The 27081-nt window shown below is 44.6% G+C and overlaps 3 protein-coding genes across 3 annotated transcripts in view; 1 reads left to right on the plus strand and 2 right to left on the minus strand.

Moving 5' to 3' along the window:
- The window catches only part of CEP89 (centrosomal protein 89), a 73232-nt gene extending 58761 nt beyond the window's left edge, over positions 1–14471 (minus strand). The window contains exons 1-4 of the mRNA XM_028123685.1: positions 14349–14471; positions 12249–12355; positions 7885–8043; positions 5311–5494 (exon numbers count right to left, since the gene is read on the minus strand). Of these exons, the coding sequence (XP_027979486.1) occupies positions 5311–5494; positions 7885–8043; positions 12249–12355; positions 14349–14387 (489 nt within the window). The 5' untranslated portion in view covers positions 14388–14471. The remainder of the gene's footprint in view (positions 1–5310; positions 5495–7884; positions 8044–12248; positions 12356–14348) is intronic.
- Positions 14472–14777: 306 nt separating this feature from the next.
- Positions 14778–18387, plus strand: FAAP24 (FA core complex associated protein 24). Its single transcript, XM_028123673.2, has 5 exons — positions 14778–14892; positions 15078–15196; positions 15311–15450; positions 15635–15787; positions 17169–18387. The coding sequence occupies exons 2-5, from the start codon at positions 15091–15093 to the stop codon at positions 17442–17444; spliced, it is 675 nt and encodes a 224-aa protein (XP_027979474.1). The 5' UTR covers positions 14778–14892; positions 15078–15090; the 3' UTR covers positions 17445–18387.
- Positions 18388–19489: 1102 nt separating this feature from the next.
- Positions 19490–27081, minus strand: part of RHPN2 (rhophilin Rho GTPase binding protein 2) — a 58715-nt gene continuing 51123 nt past the window's right edge. The window contains exons 13-15 of the mRNA XM_028123672.1: positions 26560–26706; positions 26119–26274; positions 19490–20849 (exon numbers count right to left, since the gene is read on the minus strand). Of these exons, the coding sequence (XP_027979473.1) occupies positions 20589–20849; positions 26119–26274; positions 26560–26706 (564 nt within the window). The 3' untranslated portion in view covers positions 19490–20588. The remainder of the gene's footprint in view (positions 20850–26118; positions 26275–26559; positions 26707–27081) is intronic.

A 27081-nucleotide genomic window follows, 5' to 3' on the forward strand; every position in this document is an offset into this window, starting at 1 on the left:
AGACATGCCACGGCAGGCACCGCTACATCGTCTGCTCAGTAATCGGTGCCCTCTTTTCTCCCTTGCTAAGAGATTCCTGATTTTGTTTGGTGCACATGGACTCTGCCCCAGGGTATGACCCATGGGAATCTCCTTCCCCTTGGCCAGTGACCAGTCAAGGGGTGGCCATATGACCAATGAGACTCTGCTGGGAGACTTCCAGAAAAAAATGTTCTCCCTAATAAATACAGAGCAGCATAATGAGAAGGCCCTTGTGCCACTTCTTCCTTTCTGCTTTGGGATCAGGAGCGGCTGCACCCACTGGTGACCATGAAGAGGAGGAGGCCAAGGGGATCTCAGGCAGCAGCCTTTGATAGGCAGCTGAAACAATATTAGAATCTCCTGCCTTTTAACTTTGTTAGGTCAGAGAGTTTAAGGTCTACTATTTAAACCTTATGTTTGTTTATTCCATATCTGCAGCCAAAAAAAAAAACCCAACACAGATATCAAAGTGATCACAGAGGCTTCTCCTGGAAAGAGGAGGACTGGAACAGGAACGGCAGGTTTCAGGACAAGCTTGTGCTTTCCGTGCACTATCCAGAGCTTTTATAAGAAACACATAGTCATGCATTACCTGTGTAATGAAAAGAAAAATTTAAAGAAATTGAAAACTAGGGAGACAGAAAGGGGACATTCCTAATCCTAAAGAGTAGCAAAAGAATGTCCACTATTTCTTGGCCTCCAGAAGATTCTAGAGAGGACTGGTTTACCCCTGCATGGGTCTCCATCCAAGCACATGGCAGACACTCAAATACCAGTTTGTTGGCAGGTGGTTGGATGAATACATGGGCAAGTGAGCAAACGTGTGGCACTTTATGACAAGATGCTCTGCAAAGCCACAAACACATTAGCAAGAATAAGAATAAGGAGAGCTTCGAGAAGATTCTGCTCATGAATGCTATTCAAAAATAGTAACAAGGCATTTACACTACACTCTCTGCCCTTAAAATCTACTGAAAGCAATCAACAGAATGGGGGGAAAAAAGAAAAAAAGAAAACTTAGTCAATGGGCAGAAAACAGTTACCAAATCAACAAAATTTGGAATGGAAAGAGAAGCCAAAAGCTGCCAAACCTCCTGAGACTTCTGGCATGCAGATGCTTGAAAAACCACAAAGCCTCACGGTTATAAAGGTCCACAGTAATGTTCTGACGGGTGCAATGAGAGCGAGGGTACAGTCATCCCCACGTGGCCGAAGTGAGGGAAGGAGAAGCTAAAGGGAGACACCAATGGACAGCCCACCTTTACTGTCCAGAATCCAGCTTCTATTCTCTCCAAGAAATGAAGGACAGCACAGACTGACATCAAGAACCCAAAGAAGAGATACAGAAGACCAAGAAAAGTGACAAGGCAAGAAAAGATGTGGAAAATAAATTGGTAAAACTAAAAACCAAAAGGTAAAATGAAACCAATACAGAGAAGGTAAAAGCTATACTAGAAGCAGTAACACAGTGACAGAGATGAGGAGGGTACACAGAGCAAATCAGAGAAAGTGACACTGCAAAGAAAAAAGAGGGACAAGTGATTACAGAAAATAGAACAGACATGGAAGACAAAGGACAGCTGACAAATGTATAACTCATGTTCCCAAAGGAGAATAAAACAAATAGATAAGCTTAGTCAATGATAAAACAAAATAGGGAAGGAAATGTTCCCTGAAAACAAAAAAAGGATATGAAAACCTGTGTCTGCAGAATTAAATAACAAACTAAATTTCTGGAAAAAAGGACAGATAATAATACACACCGCAGTGAATTCTGGTGAAGTTACTGAACTCAGGATAACGAACGACCCTACTCAGGTGTCAGGCAGAAGAATCAAGTGACCTCAAAGGGAAAAGCAAGAGGGCCAGAGCTCCTTCCCGTCCCTTTGCTGTCTCTCTCTGCAGTCCCTTCAGAAAGGTTATGTCCCCCGCCGACATGGTCTCACGCCACCCTATACTTTTCCTTTGTAACATTTGTTGTAACTGTGATCGACTAACTGGTGATCATGTGACTGCGGACTCTGTCTTACACAGCTTCTCCAGCACCCAGCACAATGCCAGGTCCTCACTGCATGCTCAATCACTGTATGTTGAATTACCAACCTACCCAGAGTGTCCTCCCTAACACAGTCCTTTCTGGGTGCAGAGAGGTTATCTGACTCACCCAAGCCATACGACTGGGAAGTCGAGAAGTGGGGACTTGAACCCAGGTCTCTGAATGCCCATGGCACTGTTCTGTCCACTGGACGCCAGCATAGCGTGAACTGACCACAAATTCACACCCCCCACTTCCCCTCCAGCCTTACTTTTGGGTGGCACCAATAAGAAAGCGGCTGAAAACAAGACTTGCTTTCCATGTTAGGCCATTTCTGAGCGGGTGCACACTTCACATGAAGATGTTTGCCCAACTACCCTGAAACACAGAGAGAGGCATGAGGTATAGATTTAAGTCCAAATCGCCTGATTTGGGTAGCTCTGTTTCCTTATCTTTCTAGTTTTGAAAATTGTTTAAAGGTTAAAATTATAAATTATTTACCTCAGATTAAAGAATGTCTATAGTAAACACAGAGAAGGCAAGTTTACTTTTTGATATTAAATGTACCCCCCAGGCAGTATCTCCTTCAGAGCTGGTGCCATCGAGTGATTAAACAGCATTCTTGCAGGCTCTACACACCCATTTTCCCCGAAGGTATACACTTTAATCATTTCAATTTGAGAATATTTGGCCAGTCTAAGAAATAGTCTCAATAGGCAAAAGGACGATAAACACAAATTTTAATTCTAAACAGAGAAACTTGGTCGCTCTGGTCTGAATCCTGCCTCTGCCCCTGGATGGTTGGTTGGGTAACAACCTTGGGCAAGTCACTTACCCTGTTTCTTCACACACTTAACCCTGAGGGTGTGAAGTAAATGAGATGGTACATATAAGCTGCCTAGCCTGTATTAAATGCTCAGAAAATGTCAATGTGCCTTCTTGCGCCTCTTGTGTCACCCCTGGAGCCCTCTCCCCACCCCCACTCCCAAAAACCTAATGGTAAGACTGGGGTAAAATGAAATCCCTTTCCAGCTTAAAGGGCCCTTTCATTCATGCCAGCTGCAACTGGCCAGGACAAGGTACAGACTCTGATGAGTCCTTCCAATTTGCAATCAGTTCCTAAAAGTCCACCTCTGGCTCCTGGGTTGTATAGGGACAGCGTTCCTATTGGTTGGGATGAACAGAAATGGGGTGACTGGCATGCATACGCTGCTGGTGGGAAGGCAAAAGGACAAAAACTGCTTTGGAGAACAATCTGGCAACATCTGCTGTGACCCAGCACACATAAGTGCATGGACCAAATGTGCGAGGAAACAATCCAAATGTTCATCGGTAGGGGCATAGGAAAAAAGGTAACGTGGATTCATCTCAAAACTGCAATGCTGAGTGAAAAAAGCCAAGAGGTGGAATGACTGGTTCACTATGATGACCTATTTACAATTAAAAAAAAAAAAAATTGTAGGGGCACCTGGGTGGCTCAGTTGGTTGGGCGACTGCCTTCGCTCAGGTCATGATCCCGGAGTCCCAGGATCAAGTCCCACATCAGGCTCAAAGCTCAGCGGGGAGCCTGCTTCTCCCTCTGACCCTCTCCCCTCTCATGCTGTTTCTCACTCTCTAAATAAAATCTTTAAAAAAAAAAATTGTGCTGTATTTGTTTGCTGACACTTATTTGTGGTAAAAGAATAAAAACACAGACTTCTAGAATGTATTCCAAATCCAAGAGCAGATGACCTTCCAGGGAGGGAGACAAAGAAGATTTCAACCCTAACTATAATTTCATTTCTTTTAAAAAAATCTGAAACAAGAAAAGATAAGCTGTCAATACTTGCTCATCTTGAGAATGAGAATACTAATGCGGTATATTACTTTCTACTTTTCCATTTGTTTTCTTGCTGGGTTATAGAAAATATAGACATTCAGCTTTAATATAAACTGAAATGTCAGACAGTTTTCCAAAGTGGTGGTACCAGCTCACACACCCACCGGCATTAGGCAGTAACCTCACCAACCCTTGATGTTGCTAGTTGTCTTGCTCTACTTTTCACATCTTAAACTAAAACAAAATTTCCCAACTGCACATGGGTCCTGAAGCCACCATGACAGACATGCCTACAAAATAAAATATGTATCCTGCTAATGACAAAGGAGGTAGTTTAGGTTACTTTAATCTCTTTCTTCTATGGGAAATGGGGTAGCAAGCTTTACTTCCAAAACAGTTGAGTGATAAACAACTCTGTCTGTAACCTCAGTGCAAAATACTAGCCAGAAAGTATGCAGACTGAGGGACAGAGGGACTTCCCCTGAGCCTGTGGCAGAACCTGCTCTGGGCTCGGCCGCCACCTGCCTGCTCCAGCCTCCTTGCTGTAGAGAAACCTCACTCTGCATGTTACAGTCTGCATGTGTTAGAAAGTGATGGTTACTTCACAGAAGGACTCCTCAAACTAAGCTCCCTAGGACCACCGAACATATGTTTCAATATAGTGGGGGGGCACTCAATAGAAATATAATCACTCTGAATATCATTTGATGTTGCAAATCTATAATATCGTCACTATGAGTAACACATGTTATAGTGATGGTAAAAGAGAGAAAAGAAAAAAAATTATGGTGCTGTCTTTTGCCATTAAAGAAACAGCACTATCTAGTTTCCTGAACCCTGGGAGCACAGAGTTGAAACCAGAGCAGCTCGGGCAGTGGTGCAGGAGCGGGCTCCATCAACCTCTCTGTCCCCCGGTCCCTCCCGTGTGACGGGGCCGTCAATGCAACCTACCTCACCGAGGCAGTGGGGGCTAACTGCGTGTAAGAGCTTGAAACAGAGACTCCTGTACGGTAAGCACTCAAAGAATGTCCTCTACTACCATGAGGAATGACGATATTCCTCTTCCCGGGCATGAATTTGAAGAAAGGCTGCAACATACTTGTTGATACTGGAAAAGTGACAGGAAAAGTAGCTCTGGGGGCCAAAGGAAAGAGCAGGTTTCCTTAGCACTGGCAGGAAATCTAAATTAAGAATGTGAAGATGTTTATCTTTGTCTCTGAAGGCCCTGTCTTTGAACAATAAAGAAATAAATAACAATAAAGAAATCTGTGGCCTGACCAGATAAAAAAATGAGACTGCCCTTGTTCAGAAAATCAGCCCCCAGAGAAGAGCCACCAAAGGCAGAAGAGAGAAAAGAAAATCCTTACTGATGCACTCTACACAATTTACGGTAAGTTAAGAGGGTGCAGAAGACATTCTGGAATGTGAGCGGCACCTGATTTCTGTGGGGCATGGCATACACAGCGTCACTGAGACCTCCCTCCGCTTTGCGAGCGCTGGCATCTGCCGACTCCCCGCTGCTCGAGGACAGCTGTGCCTCAGTGTCCTCCTCCCTGTAGCCCAGCATGTCAAAGGACGGCAAAGAAGATCTTCTTCCTGTCTCATGCTGCCAATTTGGTCTGCATTAGAAGGTTGGGAGCAAAATAAATAAGCAAGCCACTGAATACTTCACGTGTATTAGATGCCCCACCATCAAATTATTATAACCACCTTACCAAACATACAGAAGCTAAAGGATTAAGTCATCCACGATCCCATCTCCTTGTACACTTAGCATTTCTTTCTAGCCTCTTATGTAGGTTTTCCTAGTTCCTATCACTGCATACCTACACAATTTGCCTAATTGGTAACATATTTTTAAAGTCAAAACGTAAAAGGTGGGACCCAAGTCGATACACCAGTTTAGGCAGCCATTTTTATGTACTTAGGTTTCTTCCCTCAATTGTCACTGTTACAAATACCTCTGTTATGAACATCTACGTGCAAATAATCTCTTCTGTATTTAGGATCCATCTTATGAATCAAATTAACTGTGCAGTCAACTGAGTCAAATGGTGTGGCTATTTTGGGGGTCTACAGGCATACTGCACAAAATCATTTCACCAATCAACTCCCCAACCTGTGACCACGTTAGTAACAATTTTCCAAAACTTGGCAAAAGAACTTAAATCTTACTGTATAAATCTGCATTTCTTACTGAAATAATATATTTCCATATATTTGTGTGCAAGTCCTAATTCCTCTGTGGTGAACTGTCTATTCATGTTAATTGTCTACTGATCTACTTTGCTTCTAGTATGTCTATGTCAATTTGAAATTAACCTTTTTATCTACAAAGTTCAAAACTGTATTTACTGTAAGTATTTTTCCTATTCTATTAATTCCATTGTGGCTATATAAATTTTTTTAACATACAGAGGATTTAAAAAAAAAAAAACCCAACTTTTTTTTAACCTTCTAAATTCTTAGCTTAGAAGGGCATTGCAGGCATCTCCCTCTGAGAGGTTTGATAAGAGTGGCTATAGGATTTCCTGGTCTTATTTATGTGTATGTACAGATTAATCCTTTCATTTAATAGGAATCTATTTGGTATATGAACTAGGGAAGGCTCAAAGCTGGTTTTTTTTTTCCTACTACTGCTAATCACTATACTTGAATCCTTTCCTTCCCCTTTGCTCTGTGAGGCGGCCTTTATGAAACAGCCACCATGCATGCAAACCCCAGGTCCCCTGAAGGCATCCACATACACTTCTCTATGTAACAGGTCCTACTGTTTTCGCTACTTCAACTACTCGTTTTAAATATGAAGTGGCTAATCCAGCTCTCCCCCTGAGTCAAAATGCTCCCTTTCCAGATTTCCTCTGGTGGTCTTATCTGCTCATTCTTTCTAGTTAAGTTTAAGATCATTTCCTCATCTTTAAGTTCTAATCCAGCTGAAGTGAAATTCTTACCAGGAGGAAAACAGGCTATATTCAAACATCTCAAAATGAAGTCAAGATTAAAATGTGAACACCAAAAACATTAACATGTCCTAGAAGGAAATAAGCAAGCATTCATAGAATAGGGAAGGCCTTTCTAGATTTCACAATAATGTCAGAAACTACAAAGACTGATAAAAAGGTATGCAAAAAAAAAACCCTCAAAAAAACAAAATTGAATAAACATGACAGATAAAAGGCAAATCTGGTCATGTATACACCCAACCCCACCCCATAAGCCCTTAAAGCCCTCAGTGTCTTCCTGGTGTTCCTAGGGGGAGGGGGTGGGGAGGACCAAGCCTCAGAACAGGACACCAAAGGCATCACTAGGCTGGCCCCTGCCCACTTCTCCAGGCCATCTTGAATGACTGCCCACCTCACCCAAGTGCCCCCAGCCACAAACATCTTCCTTCAGCTGCTCACATGTGTCCTTGTGTCATGCTCCCTCTTCTCCGAGCCCCACACTGACCATCTCCTGCAAGCCCCTGAGCCATTCCCAGGCACTCCTTGTACCTTCCTCAGCTCTGCTCTCAATGCTCTCTTCCTGAGGAGGAAACCCTTCCTGACTGCCCAGCCCGACGTCAGCTCTCGCCCAGCTCAAGCAACAGAGGAAATGTTGTTAAAGAAGAGAGAAGGCTATAGGATAGGTGCCAGTGAAGGTGAAATCAGTATGGATGCTCAGAGAGGGGCCACACAAGAAGTGGTGGGTGACAGCTCGCGCATCTAGCTTGTGGGCAGGGGAGTCCTGTGAGGGGCTGAAGGCAGCCCTGAATTCTCTGGCTCTGCGCGGCCATGAAAACCAGCGCTTTCAACGAGCCAAAATCTCACAAGAGCCGCTCTAGAGAAAATTCTGATACGAGTCAAAAGCAATCAATGTCCCAGGACAGTGTCCCTTTGACCCTGGTGATAGAAACCTGAGTCCTAAGCTCCAGTCCTAACCACACACACACGCACACGCATGCGCACATAAGCACACATGAGCTGGGGCTCCTCCATCAGAGAAGCAGCAGAGCCAGCGATACAGTCCTTACTGAAGCCTCAGCTCGGAGGTGGTGGCATAGGGTTCGATGAAACTGTCCTTTTCAACGTAGGTTGTGTCACTCTCAGACAGGGATCTCTGGCGAGGCTGAGGAATGGCAACGGTCCGGCCGGTCAGTGTTGTTGTTAGGATGACTGCAGCCAGAGCAGATCTAGGGACAAAAACATGCCAGGGAGAAGGTGAGACACAAACCGGCAAGCTGAAGGCTGAACAACAGGACACGAGAGTTACTGAAGGGTGACCTTCTGTTCCATATTTAGTGCGTAGCTACTATGTGCCCACCATCTGTTAATGTGCCTCATTTCATCATCACACCAACTGAATGAATGGATATTACTGTCATCTCCATTTTTTCCTAAAACATAAATGACTTGTCCAAGATTTCCTAGCTAATAGGAGATGGGTCCAGGTCCCTAATCTAGGCAGTCTATATTCAAGTAGTTTCCTTTTAAAATGAAAGATCAGAATGGGGGGCAATAAAGGGAGACATAAAAAAATATAAAAGATTTTATTTTTAAATTATTTTTTTAAAGATATATATTTATTTATTTATTTTATCGAGAGAGAGAGAGAGAGAGAGAGAGAGAGAGAGAGAGAGAGAACCCACAAGTGGGAGGGGCAGAGGGAGAGAGACTCTCAAGCAGACTCTATGCTGAGCGCAGAGCCTGACCCAGGATCTCACGACCCTGAAATCAGGACCTGAGCTGAAACCAAGAGCCAGACACTTAGCCAACTGCACCACCCAGGTGCCCCCAAAAAAGATACAAAAGATTTTAAAGGGCATTTTAAAAACACTTGCAAATTATTCAAAACTATAATACCGGGAAGACAGAGTAATGGATTTACCCTCCCTCTTGAAAAAGCAAAACCAAACAAAAGATTTGCAACTGTGTCAGCTTACTGCCTGAGAGAATTTCCAGGTCACGGCACAGGGAGGAAGAGCTGAAGTGGAGCCAGGCGGACCTCCTGAGCTGTGGAGACGGAGCTGAGCGTCCAGGAACAGCAGAGCGGACAGAATTTGCAGGACAGAGGACTGGAAAGGAGAGAGCTGAACAGAGAGAGCTCTCGAAATCTGCAGACGGCCCCCTGGGTGTTCAGCAAAACATTCCTCAGTGCATGAATGTGAGGAAACTATCCAAGGCTGGGGGAAGAACCATCCACAAAAATTAGAGGATCAGTTCCAGGTGCTTACACACGGTTGGGGACAATGCCTGTACCCACCAGACAGATGGGAAAAAATTATAATCTACAGGACATTGAGTACAGTCCTCAGAAAGGTCTTGCCTCAGTAGTGGGGAGTAATTAGCCCAGGATTGAGCACTGCTTCAGATGTATCTAACAAATCATAAAAACAAGACCTAAAAGATCAAATTGGTTCCAAGTAACTTAACTGCATCCCAGAACAAAATTCCAGAAGATTTGTAGGAATACAAAAATACCCAGCACACAACAAGGTGACCCTTACAACAGTGTCTAGTATGCAATCCAAGATAACCAGGCATGCAAAATTATAGAAAACCACGACCCAAAATGATGAGAAGAATCAACAGAAACCCACTCAGAACTGAATGCATATGTTAGAATTAGCAGAGAAGGACATTAAGACAGTTATAACTGTATTCCATACACTCAAAAAGCTGAGTAGAAACACGAGAGATTATTAAAAAAGACTTGAGCTTTGGGAGTTGAAAATTACACTGTATGGGACAGACAGCAGATTACTCATTGCAGAAGAAAACACTAGTGAAACCGAAGGCAAAACAAGAGAAAATAGCCAAAATGAAACACAAAGAGGAAATAATTTAAAAAAAAAAGCATCATGAGACATGGGATAAAAAAATGCGACTGTTTTATGCTTTAAGCCACTAAGTTTTGGTGTAATTTGTTACACGATAATAGGTAACTAATACAACACAGCCTTTTCAACAAATGGTCCTGGAACAACTGGATATCCATAAACAAAAAAATGAGCTTGAATCTGTGCCTCCCACGCCATATTCAAAAATAAACTCAAATTGGATCATAGACCTCAATGTAAAGCCCCAAACTATAAAACTTGTAGAAGAAAATATAGGAGAAAATCTTCGTGGCCTTGGGTCAGGCAAAGATTTCTTAGATATGATGCTGAAATAATGATCTGTAAAAGAAAAAAATGGGTATGATGAACTTCATAAAAATTTAAAACTTCTGCTCTTTGAAATACACTGTTAAGAGAATGAAAAGACAAGCCACACACAGGGAGAAAATATTTGCAGATCTCATATTTGATAAAGGACTTGTATCCAGAATATATAAAGAGCTCTCAAAATACAGTAATAGGAACACAAACAACCCAATTTTTAAAAGTGAGCACAAGATTTGAATAGACACTTCAGCAAAGAAGATATACAAATGGTAAATAAGCACAAAAGATGCTCAACAAACTTAGGTATTAAAGAAATGTAAAATAAAACCACAATGAGATACCACTACACTACTACTCTTAGAATGTCCAAAGTTTACATTCATAAGCACATCCGTGGAGTGAGCCTCAAGAAATACGACCCCTTGGGTAGAGAGATCCAGAAATCTACAAGGAAGGAGTTGGGAATTTCTGATGTGCACATGGACTCCAGGCACAACAGGGGCTGCCTGGGCCAAAGGAATAAGGAATGGGCCACACCAAATCAGTATATGGTCGTCCAGAAAGCATAAGGAAAATGGAGATTCACCAGACAAGGTCTATACATTGTTACCTACACACTGTCACCACTTCTGAAATCCTATCAACAGGCAGTATGAGTTACAACTACTGTCAACTAAAATTATAAAACCACACACATGGGCGCCTGGGTGGCTCAGTCGGTTAAGCGACTGCCTTCAGCTCAGGTCATGATCCTGGAGTCCCGGGATCGAGTCCCACATCGGGCTGAGTCTGCTTCTCCCTCTGACCCTCCCCCCTCTCATGCTCTCTCTCTATCTCATTCTCTCTCTCAAATAAATAAAATCTTAACACCCCCCCCCACACACACACACTACTGACCAAATCAAGTGTTGGTGAGGATGTGAAGCAACTGGAACTCATACAATGTTGGTCAGAACATAAATAAAAACTTTGGAAAATAGTTTGACGCTTACTTAACTGTATATTTATACACCTAGTATATATGACCCACCTATTCCACTCCTAGGTATTTATCCGAGAAAAACAAAAGTGTGTGTAGAAAACAAAGATTTGTGCACAAATGTTCACAGCAGCTTTGTTTTTAAAATAATAAAGCCTGAAAAAAACTCAAATATCCATCCACAGGTAAAAGGAGAAACAAATTGTAACATATTCATTATTCATATGATGGAACACAACTCAGCAATAAAAAGGATGAATTACTGACTTTCACAACAGTATGGATGAATCTCAAAATAATTATGCTGAATCAAAGAAGCCGGTATAATTATTGTGTATAATCCCACCTGTATAAAATTCTAGAAAATGCAGACTAATCTAATGTGACAGAAAGCAGATCAGGTGGCCAGGAGATGGGGGTGAGGGTGGATTGGGCAGAGGAATGGGAAGGAGGAGAGAAGGACAGGGGGTAGGAATTACAAAGGAATATGGTGTGCCTCCTGAGAAAAAACACTTTGAAATATTTTTAGTGTTTGTTTTTTCCTTAAGTACCATGTTGCTAACAAGAAGAGCCGTTTATTCGTGTTTATTCCAAGCCGAGGACTGTTATAAGTCCAGAAGGAAACCTGAGGGGATGATGGGTATGTTTATTATCTCGATTGTAGTGATGGTTTCATGGATGTAAACACATGTCACAACATGATGTGTTTCAAGTATGTACAGTTTATTGTTAAGTCCATCATACCCCAATAAAACTGGTTTAAGAAAAGACTGTTAAAGGCAAAAATAATAACAATATATTGTGGGATTTATAACATATGGAATTAGAAGGGGCAACAGTAACACGAAGGATGGGAAGGAGGAAACGGAAGCAAATGGCTGTAGGATTCTTACGCTATCTCTGATGTTGGGAGCATCGGAAGATGGGGGAATCCCAGGCCCTGGAGAGTGAACATCCTTCTTCCTTCCTTCCCCAAAATCAGCTCTTTTAAAAGGCAGACTTGTATTTCAAAAGAAAATTATGTGCATAATTCAAATTCCTTTCAACATACTACGAACCTATATACTTGGGCTTTAATGCTTTATATCTGAAAAACTACTAATCGCCTTCAATTATGAAATGGGCAAACTCCACACACCTGAAAGGGACAGATCGTTATCCCACAGAGAAACCATATTAAGTGCTTCATTATGGAACCATGATAAGCATTTCGAAGGACGTGAATCTAATGGCCTGTTCACCTGAGACTCACCTTGGTCTCTCTGGAGAAGGGTTGGGGCTGCGGGGAGGAGGTGTGCGGGGCACAGCTGGCTTTGGTGCGATGCTGGCTGCAGGTAGAAGGCCATGGATGATGTGTTTCTGCACAAATGAAACCCAGCAGCGTCACTGGTGTATGGGATCACCTGGGTCTTGTCACCACCCTGCTTGGAGCCTGAAAGGGGACACCTGCACTGGCCACCCAGGGATCTAACCCCACCAGGAACCCAGTCCTCCCCCTGCCATCCCCAATTCCTATCTGGCCAGGCAAGTATGCCCACCCAGGGAACACCACTGCAGCTGCCCATTGTGGGGAACCTCTCATCCTTCCCTCCTCAGAGAGGCTTCCCGGACCATCCCCCAGAGTCACTCTCTGGGACCTCCAGTCTCACAGCAACACCCCAATGACCCTACTCCCTCACATGCTACCCCACCTACAGAATGGAAGCTTCCCAAGAGCAGGCAACCTTCTTGTCTTTATCAACCCTGTAACTCAAGCACTTCCCCCATTACTCCACACTGTGTAGAAGCTTAATGAAGATTTTAGATAGTTTACCTCCAAGATGCAGAGTAACGAAAACTAGTTCCTACACACAATGAAAATCAGAGAATCTGGCTTTAGGCAACTGGCAGTCATTCAGAAGTTTCTGAGTATAGCCACTCTCTAGGCATTAGCCATTATTCACACCTACTAGAGGCAAAACACCAAGACTGCAATGAAGAAACCTTGTCTTCATCGACAAGGCAATAGAGTATGGAGGGAAAACACCCAAGTACTTATCACATAACACAGAATTATGGAAAGTGCCAAGGGAAAGGTAAAGACAAATTTGGTTCTGGGATGGCACAGGGAGGGAAGGGCTCCTCCAGGTCTGGGGGCCAGCAAGGGAACCTCTAATGTCCCGCTGGAAAAAAAATCACAGAGGCATTTAGACTGGGTCATCAAAGATGGCCACTGCTCTCACATGTGGGAAATGAGATGGAAAAGCATTCTAGGAAGAGGGAACAGCATGAACAACGGGAAGAAGCAAGACAGTAGTGGCAGCGCTCTAGAACTAACAAGTATTCCAGTTTGCCGGAATATAGAAGCGTCTAAGGAGAGGCTAGAAGAATGAGCTGGGGTTAAGAGTGGGGATTGTTCCCATTTAAGAGTTTTTATACGTGACTAAGGAGAACCTGTGGCTTAGTGAGGAACACCCACCGAAACTGGCCCCTGGAAAGGCTCATCAGGCAGTGGTAGGCATGAAATTGGGAGTAGGCGCCTACAGTGACAGGGTGGCTATGATAAGGTTTGGAAGGAAGCATTCCAGGCAGAAGGGCTACCAAAGGCCTGAACGAATAGAAGAAATGGCTGGAGTGTGTGGGTGTTGGAGGCACTGGGTTTTAAGGAACGCAGCAGCACGATCAGATGTCCAATTTAAGGAGCGCCTGGGTGGCTAAGTCGTTAAGCGTCTGCCTTCGGCTCAGGTCATGATCTCAGGGTCCTGGGATCGAGCCCCGCATCAGGTTCCTAGCTCAGTGGGAAGCCTGCTTCTCCCTCTCCCACTCCCCCTGCTTGTGTTCCCTCTCTCGCTGTGTATCTCTCTGTCAAATAAATAAATAAAATCTTTAAAAAAATAAAAGAATCCCCCTGGCTGCCATGTGGAAAACGATCCTAGGAGAAAGGTAGGACTGGAAGCAGATAAACAGTGGGGAGCTGCTGCAGCAGCCAGGTAGATGCTGGAAGCCAGGGTTGGGGCGGGAACAGCTGCAGGTTATATTTAGTGGGTAGAATCTATAGAGCTTGGCTGATGGGGTTACGCGGTGGGTAGCGGAGGGAGGACTCAAGAACGACCTGCCACTGGGGGTTATTCAGCAGTGGAGTAGGTTTGTGCGGACAGGAGTGCTCCCCGACACCGGAGCAAACGTTGCAGGGGAGACAAGGCGACTCCTGTCTCACTGAGGCCGACCCTGGGATAGAGGATGCTTTAGAACACAAAAAAATCAGGGCTTCTCGAGTGGAAAATAACTGCCTTTTGTGCTGCCACCTGGCCTCAACCTCAGGCCAAATCCCAACCCCCTCCCGTTTAACTCCTGGCCCCCCGGATCTACTTACAAACTGGCTCTTGCGGCCCCTGCGAAACCCCTGGAGCATCCTTGCGCGGGGAGTGGCCGAACCAGGGCTGGACCGACGTGCAGATTTCCTCCCAGGCGAAGAACACTCCCTAGAACCTGAGCCACCCTCCCGTTGTCTTAGCCCCAGACGCTTTTTCTACGGAATGCACTTCGCAACAACCTCGTCTTCCATTAGCTCCGCTTTCGCTTCGACCAATCAGAGCTAAGGTTACTCCGCACCCGTCGCTCTTGGCAACCAGCGGTCCCCCATTCAAATTCCTCCGGGGCGGAAGCAGTGCGTAGTCCGTTCTCTTATTGGCCAGCTCAGGCGTCGATCTCTGACGCTATAGCCTATCTAGCGCCGTGGGAGGTGGAGGGCGGGCAGGATGAAAAACTGGCAAGCGCACCAGAGGGAAACCGGAAGTGGCGCGCCGCCGGTGAAAGCTCAGGATCTTCTGGCTGGGGCCCAGGTGGGGTTCGGGCTGGCTCCGGACCGGACTGAGCAGCTGTGGGGCAGACCGAGCGGGGGTACCAGGAGCCAGCAGGTGACGAAAATGAGGGACGCGGCTACCGGGACGGGAATCTCCTGGGTCTTCGACTTTGGCAAATAATTCAGTCTTTTAAAGACACTGCAAGCGGGTTCCTGCCAGAGAGGCCCCGACTTCGAGGGGAGCCTGGGGCGGTGTGCGGGAGAGCCTGCTCAAATGCCGTCTTCTGTTTTCCTTATTAGATCGAGGCCGCCGATGGCCAGGAACCCTGCTGAAGGCACCGGCCCCATGCACGTGCCTTTTGGGCATGTTGTGGCCAACGAGAAGTGGCGCGGGTCGCAGCTCGTGCAGGGGATGCAAGGTCGGTGGGCTGCCTTTTGCATAAGCCCTCTTCTAAGCTTTTTCAAAACGTGCTACCTACTGTCGCCTTTCACACAGAGCTCACGGAACTCCTTTTTCTTGTCTGTGTTCTAAGGGAAAATTAAAATCGGTTTTGAGGATGGCCTGACACCGGTAGATTTTTACTTGTCAAGCAGATCTTGCATTCTTTATGTCACGGAAGCTGATTTGGTGGCTGGAAATTGCTACAGGAAGAGGCTTGTTCGGGTTAGAAATGTAAGTACTGAATTGAAGACACTGAAACGGAAAATTGACTTCCATCTGCCACCTCCTCCATCCTCTGGAATAATTTATATACAACCATTGGCCATCCTTAGCATTCTTGGACTGATAGCTTTCTTAAACTGGAAGGTAGTTTTGTTACAAAATGGTTTACTGTTTTTTTTTTCTTCCTTTGAAGTCCAGTAATCTTCAAGGGATTGTAATAGTTGAGAAAACGCAGATGAGTGAACAATACTTCTCGGCTGTACAGAAGTTTACGGTGCTGGACCTTGGGATGGTGTTGCTTCCAGTGGCCAGCCAGATGGAAGCGTCCTGCCTTATCATCCAGTTGGTAAGTACTGATTGCTACTCCTCTGCAGGAGCCCTGCCTTACAGACTCTCACCTGACCTTCCTGGATCTTTCACTCCTGCTGCTGCCCTTGCTACAGTTGCAATCCATCAGTCCTGTCTACAGTATTACTCACTTATCTGTGGTCAGCTGCAGTCCAAAGCAGGTGATCCTTATTTATTTATTTATTTATTTATTTATTTATTTATTTATTTATTTATTTATTTGAGAGAGAGAGAGAGAGGGCACAAGCGGGCAGAGGGAGAGAGAAACAGACTGCTGAGCAGGGAGCCCGACGTGGGGCTCAATCCCAGGACTCTGGGATCATGACCTGAGCCGAAGGCAGACACTTAACCAGCTGAGCCACCCAGACACCCCGCAGATGATCCTTTTTTGAATGAAAAAAAAAAAAAACAAACCCAAAAAACAAAAACCTGATTCTCCATTGTCTTCACTGATTATTCATCTTGGCTGTGCTTTAGAATTTCCTGAGGAACTTTTAAAAACAGCGATACATGAGCCTTACCTCAGACCAATTAAAAATCAGAATGTCAGGATAGGGCCTTAAGCGTCAATTTATGTTGTGTTGTTGATTTTAAATTTCCCTTTTGATGTGTAGCTAGGATTGAGAATCAAATTGAAAAATGCAAGCAGCCCCATGTTGTTCATAGATCACTCTTCCTTCTCCGTGGCGTCCCTTGCTTCATTGTTCCTAACTTCTCCTGATGTAATGTTGTCTATCATCTACCTTCCTATATCCACCACTAACTGAAAACTGGGTTTCTCCTTTGATAGGCAAGCTGTATCCAGGTCCTGTACCAAGCAGGTCCAGTTTAGTTTTAATTTAATTCCATACTGGGTGCCTGGGTGGCTCAGTCAGTTAAGTGTCTGCCCTCCACTCAGGTCATGATCCCAGGGTACTGGGATCAAGTCCCACATTGGGTTCCCTGCTCATCGAGGAGTCTGCTTCTCCCTTTGCCCCTCCCCCCTGCTTGTGTGCGCGTGCTTGCTCACTCTCTCGCTCTCTCTCAAATAAATAAAATCTTAAAAAAAAAAATTTAATCCCATACAACTGAATTGTTTCTTAGTGGGCCACAGGAACATGTTTGAATTCCTCAGTATGTTTGTGTTGCTTTATCCTAAGCATTCTGAAAATCCAAGTTTTAATAAATCGTTCTCTTAGTCCTCTGTGTACTCATATGGTTCATCTTTCAGTAATTTTGCTGATGCCTGAAAAATTGTATTCATGGTGTATGAAAATATTTGTAGTGGTAAGTCAAGCTGGACCAGATGGAAAAGGCAAAACTAAATTTCCATAAATTTTTAAGAGAACTGCCAGTCCTCTAGAGGGCGCTCATGTGCTTTCCCTTTACCATTGGTTTAGGTTCAAGAACAAACCAAAGAGCCCAGTAAGAACCCTTTCCTCAGTAAGAAACGGGCTCAGATCCCTGAGCTATCCCTCCTTCGAACTGTGCAACAGATCCCAGGAGTTGGAAAAGTTAAAGCTCCCCTTCTGCTTCAGAAGTTCCCAAGTATCCAGCAACTAAGTAATGCTTCCACCCGAGAACTAGAGCCAGTCGTGGGACAAGCTGTAGCGCAGCACGTTCAAGCGTTCTTCACACGGCCCAGCTGGGACCGCAAGCTACCGGATCTTGTTTGATTTTCATATTTAAAAATGGAGAACAAAGACTTTCCTGCCGCAGCACCTAATGAGTGACTGGGTGAGGCGTACACGGAAGCTGCCAGTTGCCCTGCCTTGCTCTCTGGGTTTGGGCGTTTAAGTTAGCGGGGCTCCCGATAGCCTCGCCCTCACTCTGCTAGTGGAAGAGGAGGTGTGGAGGGCACGCCTGGCCGGCGCAGTCCGTAGAGCATGTGACTTTTGATCTCAGGGTTGTGAGTGAGCCCCACCTTGGGGGTAGCAATTACTTAAAAAACAAAATCTTAAAAAACAAAACAAAAAAACAGGGGCCCCTGGGTGGTTTAGTCAGTTGAGTGTCCAATTCTTGGTTTCAGCTCAGATCATGATCTCACAGTTTTGAGATCAAGCCCCGCATTGGGCTCTATGTTCGGCATGGAGTCTGCTTGGGATTCTCCCTCTCAAAATAAATAAATAGGGGTGCCTGGGTGGCACAGTCATTAATCATCTGCCTTCAGCTCAGGTCATGATCCCAGGGTCCTGGGATCCAGCCCCGCATCAGGCTCCCTGCTCCGCGGGAAGCCTGCTTCTCCCTCTCCCGTGCCCCCTGCTTGTGTTCCCTCTCTGTGTCTCTGTCAAATAAATAAAATCTTTAAAAATAAAATCTAAAAACAAAAACGAAATCTTAAACAGAGAGAGGGCCCATGGGGATATTCCTAAGAGAGTTGAATAAGGGACTCAAATTCAGCAAAAAGCCGGCCCGGGCATATTGCCCTGTGTCTATCATGGAAAGGTCTAATCAAATTTCAGGAGGTAGATGTGACCGTCTAAAGGAAACCTACAATGAAGCGCTGTGCTATGTACCATAAACCCCTTGTTCCTGGTGGCAGAGCCAGTGTTCTTCCAATGTGGTCTTAATATTACTGTTTTGAGGGTGTTGCCAGTGTAAATAAACAATTGTACTGCCTTTTTTCTTCCTTCCTTCCTCCCTCCCTTCCTGGTAGCTGCACAGTTTGTTCATAGTCACTGAGCATGTCTTCTGAACACAGCCTGGAGTTTGGAGTTCCCTTTTAAAGGTAGAAAGCCAGTGTGTATGAAGGAGGAAAAGAATGTGTTTGCCAATGTACAGGCCAACAGTGGGAAGATATATAGGAAAATGGCAGGGCAGATGCACCCAGAGAGGACAGCCCCGCATGGGGATGAAAAGGTACAGTCAGCCACTCAAAAAAGAAATACACTTAGCCACTCTGGAAAACAGTATGGAGGTTCCTCAAAAAGTTGAAAACTAGAGCTACCCTGTGACCCAGCAATTGCACTACTGGGTATTTACCCCAAAGATACAAATGTAGTAATCCAAAGGGGCACCTGAACCCCAGTGTTTATAGCAGCAATATCCATAATAGTCAAACTATGGAAAGAGGTCCATCGACAGATGAATGGATAAAGATGTGGTATATATATATACACAATGGAATACTACTCAGCCATCAAAAAAAAAATGAAATCTTGCCATTTGTAATAATATGGATGGAACTAGAGGGTATTATGCTACGCGAAATAAGTCAGACAAAAACAAATACCATTTACTTCACTCGTGGAATTTAAGAAACAAAACAGGATCATGGGGAAGAGAGGAAAAAATAAAATCAGAGAGGGAGACAAACCATAAGAATTTGTCTTAATCACAGGAAACAAACAGGGTTGCTGGAAAGGAGGGGGCGGGGGGGTAGGGGGATGGGGTAACTAGGTGACAGACATTAAGGAGGGCACATGATGTAATGAGCACTGGGTATCCTATAAGACTGATGAGTCACTGACCTGTACCTCTGAAACTAATAATACATTATATGTTAATTAACTGAATTTAAATTAAAAAAAATAAATGCTCTTAAAGATGCCATATGTTTTCAAAGATACTAAGATAATTTGAAACCTCTGTAAGTCCTGTTTTGTGAAATGGTAGTCATTATAAAAGACCAAACCATAAGAACATTTTGTGCTTTAGGGTAGAAACAATTTGAAAGAGGAGTGAAATAAGCAGAAAAAAAGTAAAACAAACAAACAAACCATTAACTCAGGCAAATGAATATGTTTATTTAAATATTTATACAAAAATGTCCCTAACAGCAGTGGATACACTTTCCCAAATGTGGTTGCTTCCCTTTTGATATTGCACACTAGAAAATATTTACGTTCTTGTTAATTCTCAAAGATAGATTACAATGCTATTTTTTTTAACTATATAACTTGTACTATGTCAACTGTGAATCTTACAAGAATCACAGCATCATCCACCTTATGGCAAGAGAAATTGACAGGTAAGAATGTCATTTTAAAAAGTCAAATAGAGCTTTAAACTAGAATCATTTACATCTTTACCTTATAAAATGTTTCTAACCCATCTTAAAGACTCTTAAAATACATAACTGTATATTTTCTACTTTAAACAAAAATGTTTTGAGTATCAAACAGCATATTGTCTACCTTGTAGATAGCATCCCCATCTAACACTGCCACTGTGTTAGCAACTTGTAAATGACATCAGACTAGAAGCAACACTGCTCCTAAATTGTGTGGTTTTTTTGTTTTGTTTTTATCTTATTAGTTATGACAGCTTTGTCACTAGACTTTTATCTGGAAATAGCATTCATATTATGTAGAAATAATTGTAAAATCTTACCATTTTAGATTCATGAATTACCCTTAGGAAGCAGTTCTTTGGAACATTCCTTAATAATACTAAGTTAGTAATATAACTAAATCGGTATAGTTCCTTGACCTGCCTTAATTTGGGGTCATCTGAATTCCGAGTTAAGGAATGATCTATTACCCAAGGCTAGAAATGATTACAAGTAGGACCAAGAGAGGTAACCCTATTTAATTCATAGTAACTACAAATCATCACTGCAGCCGTTAAAAATAGCCGTATTTTCAACACCGTTCTATTTACAACACTTTATATAATAAATAACTTGCAGCAATATGGTGACACTCCCCAAATTTCTTGAGGTTTCTTGTTACTTTCACTCATGAAGTCCTACCAATTGTGAGTTTACCCAGTGACAAAATGGGATTTGTGAATATTTAGAAATTTTCCATTGTGGCACAAATAGGAAGGCCTGGTCAGCACCGGAGACGTGGAGCCTGGACGTTTTTTGTTTCCTCACATTAGTACAAAGAACTGTCGGAGTTGAGAAGGCTGAAGGGAGAGGGAAGCTTCTTCTTGACTTGAGGCCTTGCAACCCCAACTGACGGGAGGCACAAGGTGCTGGCCGACTTCTGTCTGTTCTTGTTGGTGCCCCAACTCAAAAAAGAAAGCTTCTTCGAGATTTTCTTGGCTTTATCAGTTTTATCATCATCATCTATGGCTAAACAGATCATGGAGTAGGTTTTCTGCATTCCCACAGAGTATGTTGCACACTTATTATGCTGCACATGGGAAAGACGAAAAACGGTGTTAGAAGTCCTCAAGATAGCTGATAAGTGATTGCAAAGTCTGGGCTCACATTTTGCACTTACAGCATCCTTTTCAAAAGTAAGTTGATATAATTCTGGAACTCAAGTGAATTAATGCTTACCTAGAATTCAGTTCTTAAAAACAAGGACAATTTTTAAGGAATAGACTCAGTAGTAGTAATTTAGGCTAGTAGTAGGACTCGCTTTTTAAGGTTCTTATTCTATTTGTAAAAATAATACTCATGCTCAATAATATGAAAATACATATACTGAAGAGTAGGGCGTCCCTCGCCCTGAAGAGTAGGAAGTCCCTTGACTTCCAAGCCTTTCCCTTGAAGTAAACATGATTTCTATTCCGCTTTTATTTTTTTACTTTAAAAAAAAAATTATTTATTTGAGAGCGAGAGAGAGCATGAGCATGGGGAGAGGGACCAGCAGACTCCCCGCTGAGCACAGACCCTGATGCAGGACTTATCCCAGGACCCTGGGATTGTGATGGGACCGTGACTGAGCCACCCAGGTGCCCTCTGTTACGCTTTCAGAGATGCTGTTCCTATCCAGGTATTGACGTGTGCATAGGTATACGTCACTGTTTGTCTTTCCCGAAAAGGAAGATGCTCCACACTGGTCTGCCTCTTGCTTTCTTCACTTAATGAACGTACCTTGGATTTCAGTCCATGCCAGTAGGTACAGATCAACTTCATTCTCTTTACAGACAATACGGAATCCGTGGTGAGGATACTAGTAACTTTTTCCCCCTATCTTTTTAAACTGAGGAAATATACATGACCTAAAATTGGCCCTTTTAACTACTGTCAAGGGTACAGTTCAGTGGCATTAAGTACATTCAACTGTTGTACAGCCATCACCACCGTCCACCTCCAGAACTTTCTCATTTTCCCCAGCTGAAACTCTTTGCCCAGTGAGCACTACTATTAACTTTTAAAGGATTGTGTAGGGTTCAAATAGGAAACCTGCAGATACTTGTTTTCTGGAATCTTCCATGTGGGTTACCCCCTGCTTCCAAGGTTTGCCTAACACTGGAGTTGCTTTGTTCACCAAATGTTTACTGAACCAATCTACTATGTTCCAGGCACCAAAACCGGGCCTTTACATATACGTACTATATATCTAAAGTGGTGGGGGACGATAGTCATAATAGAAATCAAGGAATTTGAGAGTTGGGACAATAAAGGGGTATTCACTCTAAACTGTCCCTCTCGAGTCTGGCTCCTTTGGATGAAGATATCCCTTTTCTATAAAACTGCCATTTACTCCCACCATACTCTACAAGACATGCATGCGCACTCCCATTAAAAACAATGATAAATTGTCCTGGATGTAGATTTCATGCCTGCAAACACTTTTCAACCTTAACCTGCTTAAAGTCCATTATAAATCTTTATGACCATTCTCTTATAAATACCCTCGATCCTCTCCCATACTTCAACCAGTGAATGCCAAGTCTAGTTAAACTCCACCCTCTGCCTCCTCCCAGGCCTGTGCCCAAAGGGCTGCACGTTACTGGGGGATATTTACCAAGCTGACTGGTTTCCCTTAAAACGCTAACGCTGACCTCAAACCTCTACTGGGCACCTCATTACCTGGCACTCCTAACGTTATCCTAGTAAATTCATTCCTTCTCTCCTAGATGTCTCCTTGAAGCCCCACACATGTCCTCCTGATAGTACTGTGCTATACTTAATAGCATCTGTCCCTAAAGACAAGTCCTTCTGTGTGCCTGGATCTCACTCCCTCCTCCTGGTATGTCCTCCATCCTGCACGCCTGCCTCCCTGACCTTTACTGTGTTATCGATACCCACACATACCCACACGACTACCACCACCACCCTTGAAAAGCTTCCCTTTTCCCTATGTCCTCCCAGCTCACGCCATGTCTGCTCCCTTCCTGCCACTCCCTTTATTCTTGTCCTCAAGCACCATGTTCCCCACTACCCATTCTCCAAATAATCCAGGCACCCCTCTGACTCACAGCAATAGGGAGCCCGGTTTGAGAGCCGGATACTCATTCCACTTTGTACAAATGAGGACACAATCCTAGGGAGGGTATTAACTTGCTGAAGGCGACACAGCTGGTTTCCAGCAGGCAGGGCCCAATTCCAGGCCTGGGGTCTCTCCACTACATCAGCGATATTCCAAACGTGCCCCATGGAGGAGTGCTGGGGTCCCCACCACAATCCAAAGACTGTGGTAGCAGATCATCTGTTCAGCTAGGTCCCTGGGCTTTATTATCTGGTTTTGTTTGGAGCAAAGGCCCAGCAGTTAAAAACAGTGCTCGGTTGCCACTGTCTCAGCCCTCACTGGGCGACAAGAATAACCCTATCGTGGTTATTATTACACCTCTTGTGAAAGACACGTATCCCATGCTAGGTACCACCTCGCCATCTTCCTGCAGCTCAGAACCAATCCCCGACGCCCATGGTCACCACAGGCGATAAAGCCAGGATTCCTTTTCACGCAATCTGCGTCTAGAAAGTCTTGCTTTCTACCCCTACCTCAGCTCCTTCACGGGTCTGGCTCCAAGTTACTGCAGAATGGAAAGATAAGCCTTTAGCCTTTCTCCTTGCAAAGCCACACCTTGTGCTGGGCAACACACACACACACACACACACACACACACACACACACACACACACACACACACACACACACTTACACACTTCAGCCCGCTGGTCCTGAGCCCAGCTCTTTTACTTATCCTGCTTTTGGACAAACTTCTTTTGTTTTTGGTTGGGACCCTGATCCCTTGCCCAGCAATTCTATAGATTCTGCCCCTAAAAATTCCATTTCTCAATGATCCCTTCCCCCAAGATGCTCTGTGAGTCCGACTTCATCATCTTTAATTTTTAAATGGAGATATAATTCACATACCTTAAAATTCACCATGTTAATACCACTCCATAGTTTTGAGTCTATTCGGAGTTGTGCAAGCACCACCACCACCTAATTTCAGAACAATTCTTTCCCCTCCAAAAGGAAACCCTAAACCCATCAGCAGTTAGCCCCCAATTCCCTGACCCCCCAAGGCCCTGGCAACCTCTACTCTACATTGTGCTTCTATGAATTAGCCTGTTCTGAACATTTCTTATCAAAGGACTCACACGATCCATTCACTCTCTAGCCCTCTCTAATCAGAGTTGTTTCCATCTCTCCATGAAAAGTGTCCTTCTGTCCTGCTGTCAAATATAATAAACACAACTCCACCTCTTAACTGTACTTTACACAACCAACTGTTTTCTCTTGGCAGGATTTTCTTCTTTCGATTCCAGAAGCTTCTTTTTATCCTCTCTCTCTAAATGCCGCTCCGCAACTTCCTTTGTGCCTACTTCTCTTCTAACTGACCTCCAGTTGCTTGCGGTGTCTCCAGGTTGAGTCCTTGACCCTCAGCCCCTCGTGGGTAATTCCATTTACTCTCTTCACAGTTTTAAATATCTCTGTGTTGCTGATTCTCTGATGTTTATTTCTAGCTCTGACTTCTCCCTTGAACTGAAGATGTGGACATCCGGCTGCCTACTTCACATTACACTTGGGCGTCTAACATCATGTGAAACATTCACGGTACAACTCTGTTTCCTCTCTCCTCTCCCTCCCTTGCCCTCTTCCCCGTCATTACAAAAAATGGTGCCTTCGTTCAAGCCCAAACCCGAGGAGTCATTTTTCTCTCCAGGATGTTTTTTACACAAATCATCTACAAACCTCTGTCAGCTCTACCTCCAAAACTATCTCGGGCGCATGCACCTCTCTCTCCCTCCGCCGTCACCCGCCCTAACGTCAGCTGCTAAGCTCGCTGGCCCGGACACCTGCTCTAGCCAGCTCCTGCTACTGCCGCCCAGCCAGCCTCCAGGCAACAAGACGTAAGACGTCCTTCTGAAATAAACATCATTCCCCTTCTCGAGAGGCTCAATGGCTTCCAAACTCCCACCACTGCCTACGAGGCCCTGCCTCCCTCCCACCTCACTTCCTGTCACTCCCTCCCTGTCACCAGGTTCCAGCTGGAAGGCTTTCTTTCAGATCCTCCCGCAGGAGAATCTTCTTCCTGCTACAGGGACTCTCTGCACCTATTGGTCCCCCTGGCCAGAAGGCTCCTCTTGCGCCTCCTCAAATGGCGGGTTCGTCCCTGTCACTTGTGTCTCAGTACAAGCCCTCTCTAGAGGAGCCTCTCCTGCCTCCAGACGTTCTTTGCTTTTTTGTTTTTTTTAAGATTTTATTTATGTATTTGACAGAGAGAGGCAGACACTTAATGACTGAGCCACCCAGGCGCCCCCCACCTCCGGACGTTCTGTCACGTTACACGTCGTATTTTCTGTACTGCACTTATCAGAATCACAACCATGTATTTGCGTATTTACTGCCCACTCTATGGGGGCAGGGACCACATCCGACTAGTTGAACCATAGCTCCACCACCGAGGGAGGGCCTGACACACACAGGATGCTCAGTCACTATCTGTTGAATGAATACATGAGTACTGTAATGGAGGAAAGTGTCTAAGGTACCATTCTGTACCATTTCAGTATTTTTTTTTTTTTACCATGAGTACATATTACTTTTGTAATCAAAAAAGAACTTAATCAGGCAGTGCCTGGGTGGCTCAGTTGGTTGAGCATCTGACTCTTGGTTTCGGCTCAGGTCGTGATCTCAGGGTTGTGAGATCAAGCCCCGTGTCCAGCTCCACGCTCGGCAGGGAGTCTGCTTGGGATTCTCTCCCTCTCCTGCTACTGGTCCCTCTCTCTTTGCCACTCGCTCACTCTCTTGCACTCTCTCTCTCTCTAAAATAAATCTTTAGGGATGCCCGGGTGGCTCAGTCAGTTAAGCATCTGCCTTCAGCTCAGGTCATGATCCCAGAGTCCTGGGATCAAGTTCCGCATCAGGCTCCCTGCTCAGCAGGGAGCCTGCTTCTCCTTCTCCCACTCCCCCTGCTCGTGCTTGCTCTTTCTTTCTCTCTCACTCTCTCAAATAAATAAAGTCTTTAAAAATAAATAAAATCTTTAAAAAACAATCAAAAATATATCAAGTGGTTCTTTCATCTACAGCATTTTTTTTACAGTTTTTGAATGATCGCTGGCCCCAGGTGAGCACATCCCAGCAAGGATGAGCTCAGGAGTCCAGTCGTCAGGTCACCAATGCAGGCATGAGGTGCAGGGCCTGGCACACCCCTGGGGCTGGGCTCACGCCGCCCTCACTCTACACCTCTGTTTTCTGCCGGCCTGTCAGCACTCACCATGGATGAGGTGAAGTCCAGCAGGCTCACGATCTTCATCTCCACGCCATCCCTGCCACAGGCCTTCAGCAGCCTCATGACCTCGCTCACTGTCAGCCACTTGCAATCCACGTCTTGAATGGAAACAATATAATCCCCTTCCTTGGCCCCTGCCAGCTACAAACGTAGGATTTACAGGAAGGTCAGTGTTCTGTTCATTCCATTCCCTGGATCAGTTCCCAAGTACATGAACAAAATCAACAGCACGCGTGAATCCTTTGCTCTTTGGGCAGGTAGCACCCGCAAGAGGCCTTTCAGTCAGACCTTTTACACAAAGGAATCCTAAATTCATTCCTACACCCAGGCAGATTTGTTTGGGTAGCTTTCTTTGTATGTGACGGGTCTGACTGCTTACAAGGCACTGGTGAGTTTTGCTCCTGATCTAGAGAAGCACACGCTTACCGCAGCAGAGCACTGAGGATCCAGGAAGTGAACTTGAACGGGGGAGTTTCCTCTCAAGGTGAACCCCAAGTCTCCTTCTTCTGCAGTGAAGTGAATGCTTCGAGGAGGCGTCCATCTCTTGTTAGCCGAAAACACCGACAGGGGGCCCTTTGGAACAGAGCATCATTACGTGTAGGATCTGAAGGCTGAATCAGGCACTTGAAAGCTACAGGAAATGTCACCTTGTCATCCTTGCAGATCTCACTCGGCCTTGTTCAGAGACCAATGACACCACCAGGGACAATATGTGCTACAGCAGTCATACAAGAACTGCCATTTTCTCTAAAATAGCCAATATATTTTAAAGAAAATGTTTTTTTTTTTTTTTTTAGATTTTTATTTATTTGACAGAAAGAGAGAGAGAGCACAAGCAGAGGGAGTGGGAGAGGGAGAAGCAGATTCCCCACTGAGCAGGGAGCCTGACACGGGGCTCGATCCCAGGACCGTGGGATCATAACCTGAGCTGAAGGCAGACGCTTAACC

Source organism: Eumetopias jubatus, unplaced genomic scaffold (genome assembly GCF_037043125.1).
Source record: "Eumetopias jubatus isolate StellerSeaLion01/CBP00866 unplaced genomic scaffold, mEumJub1_p1.0 scaffold_10, whole genome shotgun sequence".
NCBI classification, from domain to species: domain Eukaryota; kingdom Metazoa; phylum Chordata; class Mammalia; order Carnivora; family Otariidae; genus Eumetopias; species Eumetopias jubatus.

Coding starts and splice junctions, on each gene's coding strand:
- FAAP24 (XM_028123673.2), top strand. CDS start 15,091: ATGGCCAGGAACCCTGCTGAAGGCACCGGCCCCATGCACGTGCCTTTT. Junction 15,451..15,634: donor GGCTTGTTCGGGTTAGAAAT/GTAAGTACTGAA, acceptor CTTCCTTTGAAG/TCCAGTAATCTTCAAGGGAT. Junction 15,788..17,168: donor CCTGCCTTATCATCCAGTTG/GTAAGTACTGAT, acceptor CCATTGGTTTAG/GTTCAAGAACAAACCAAAGA.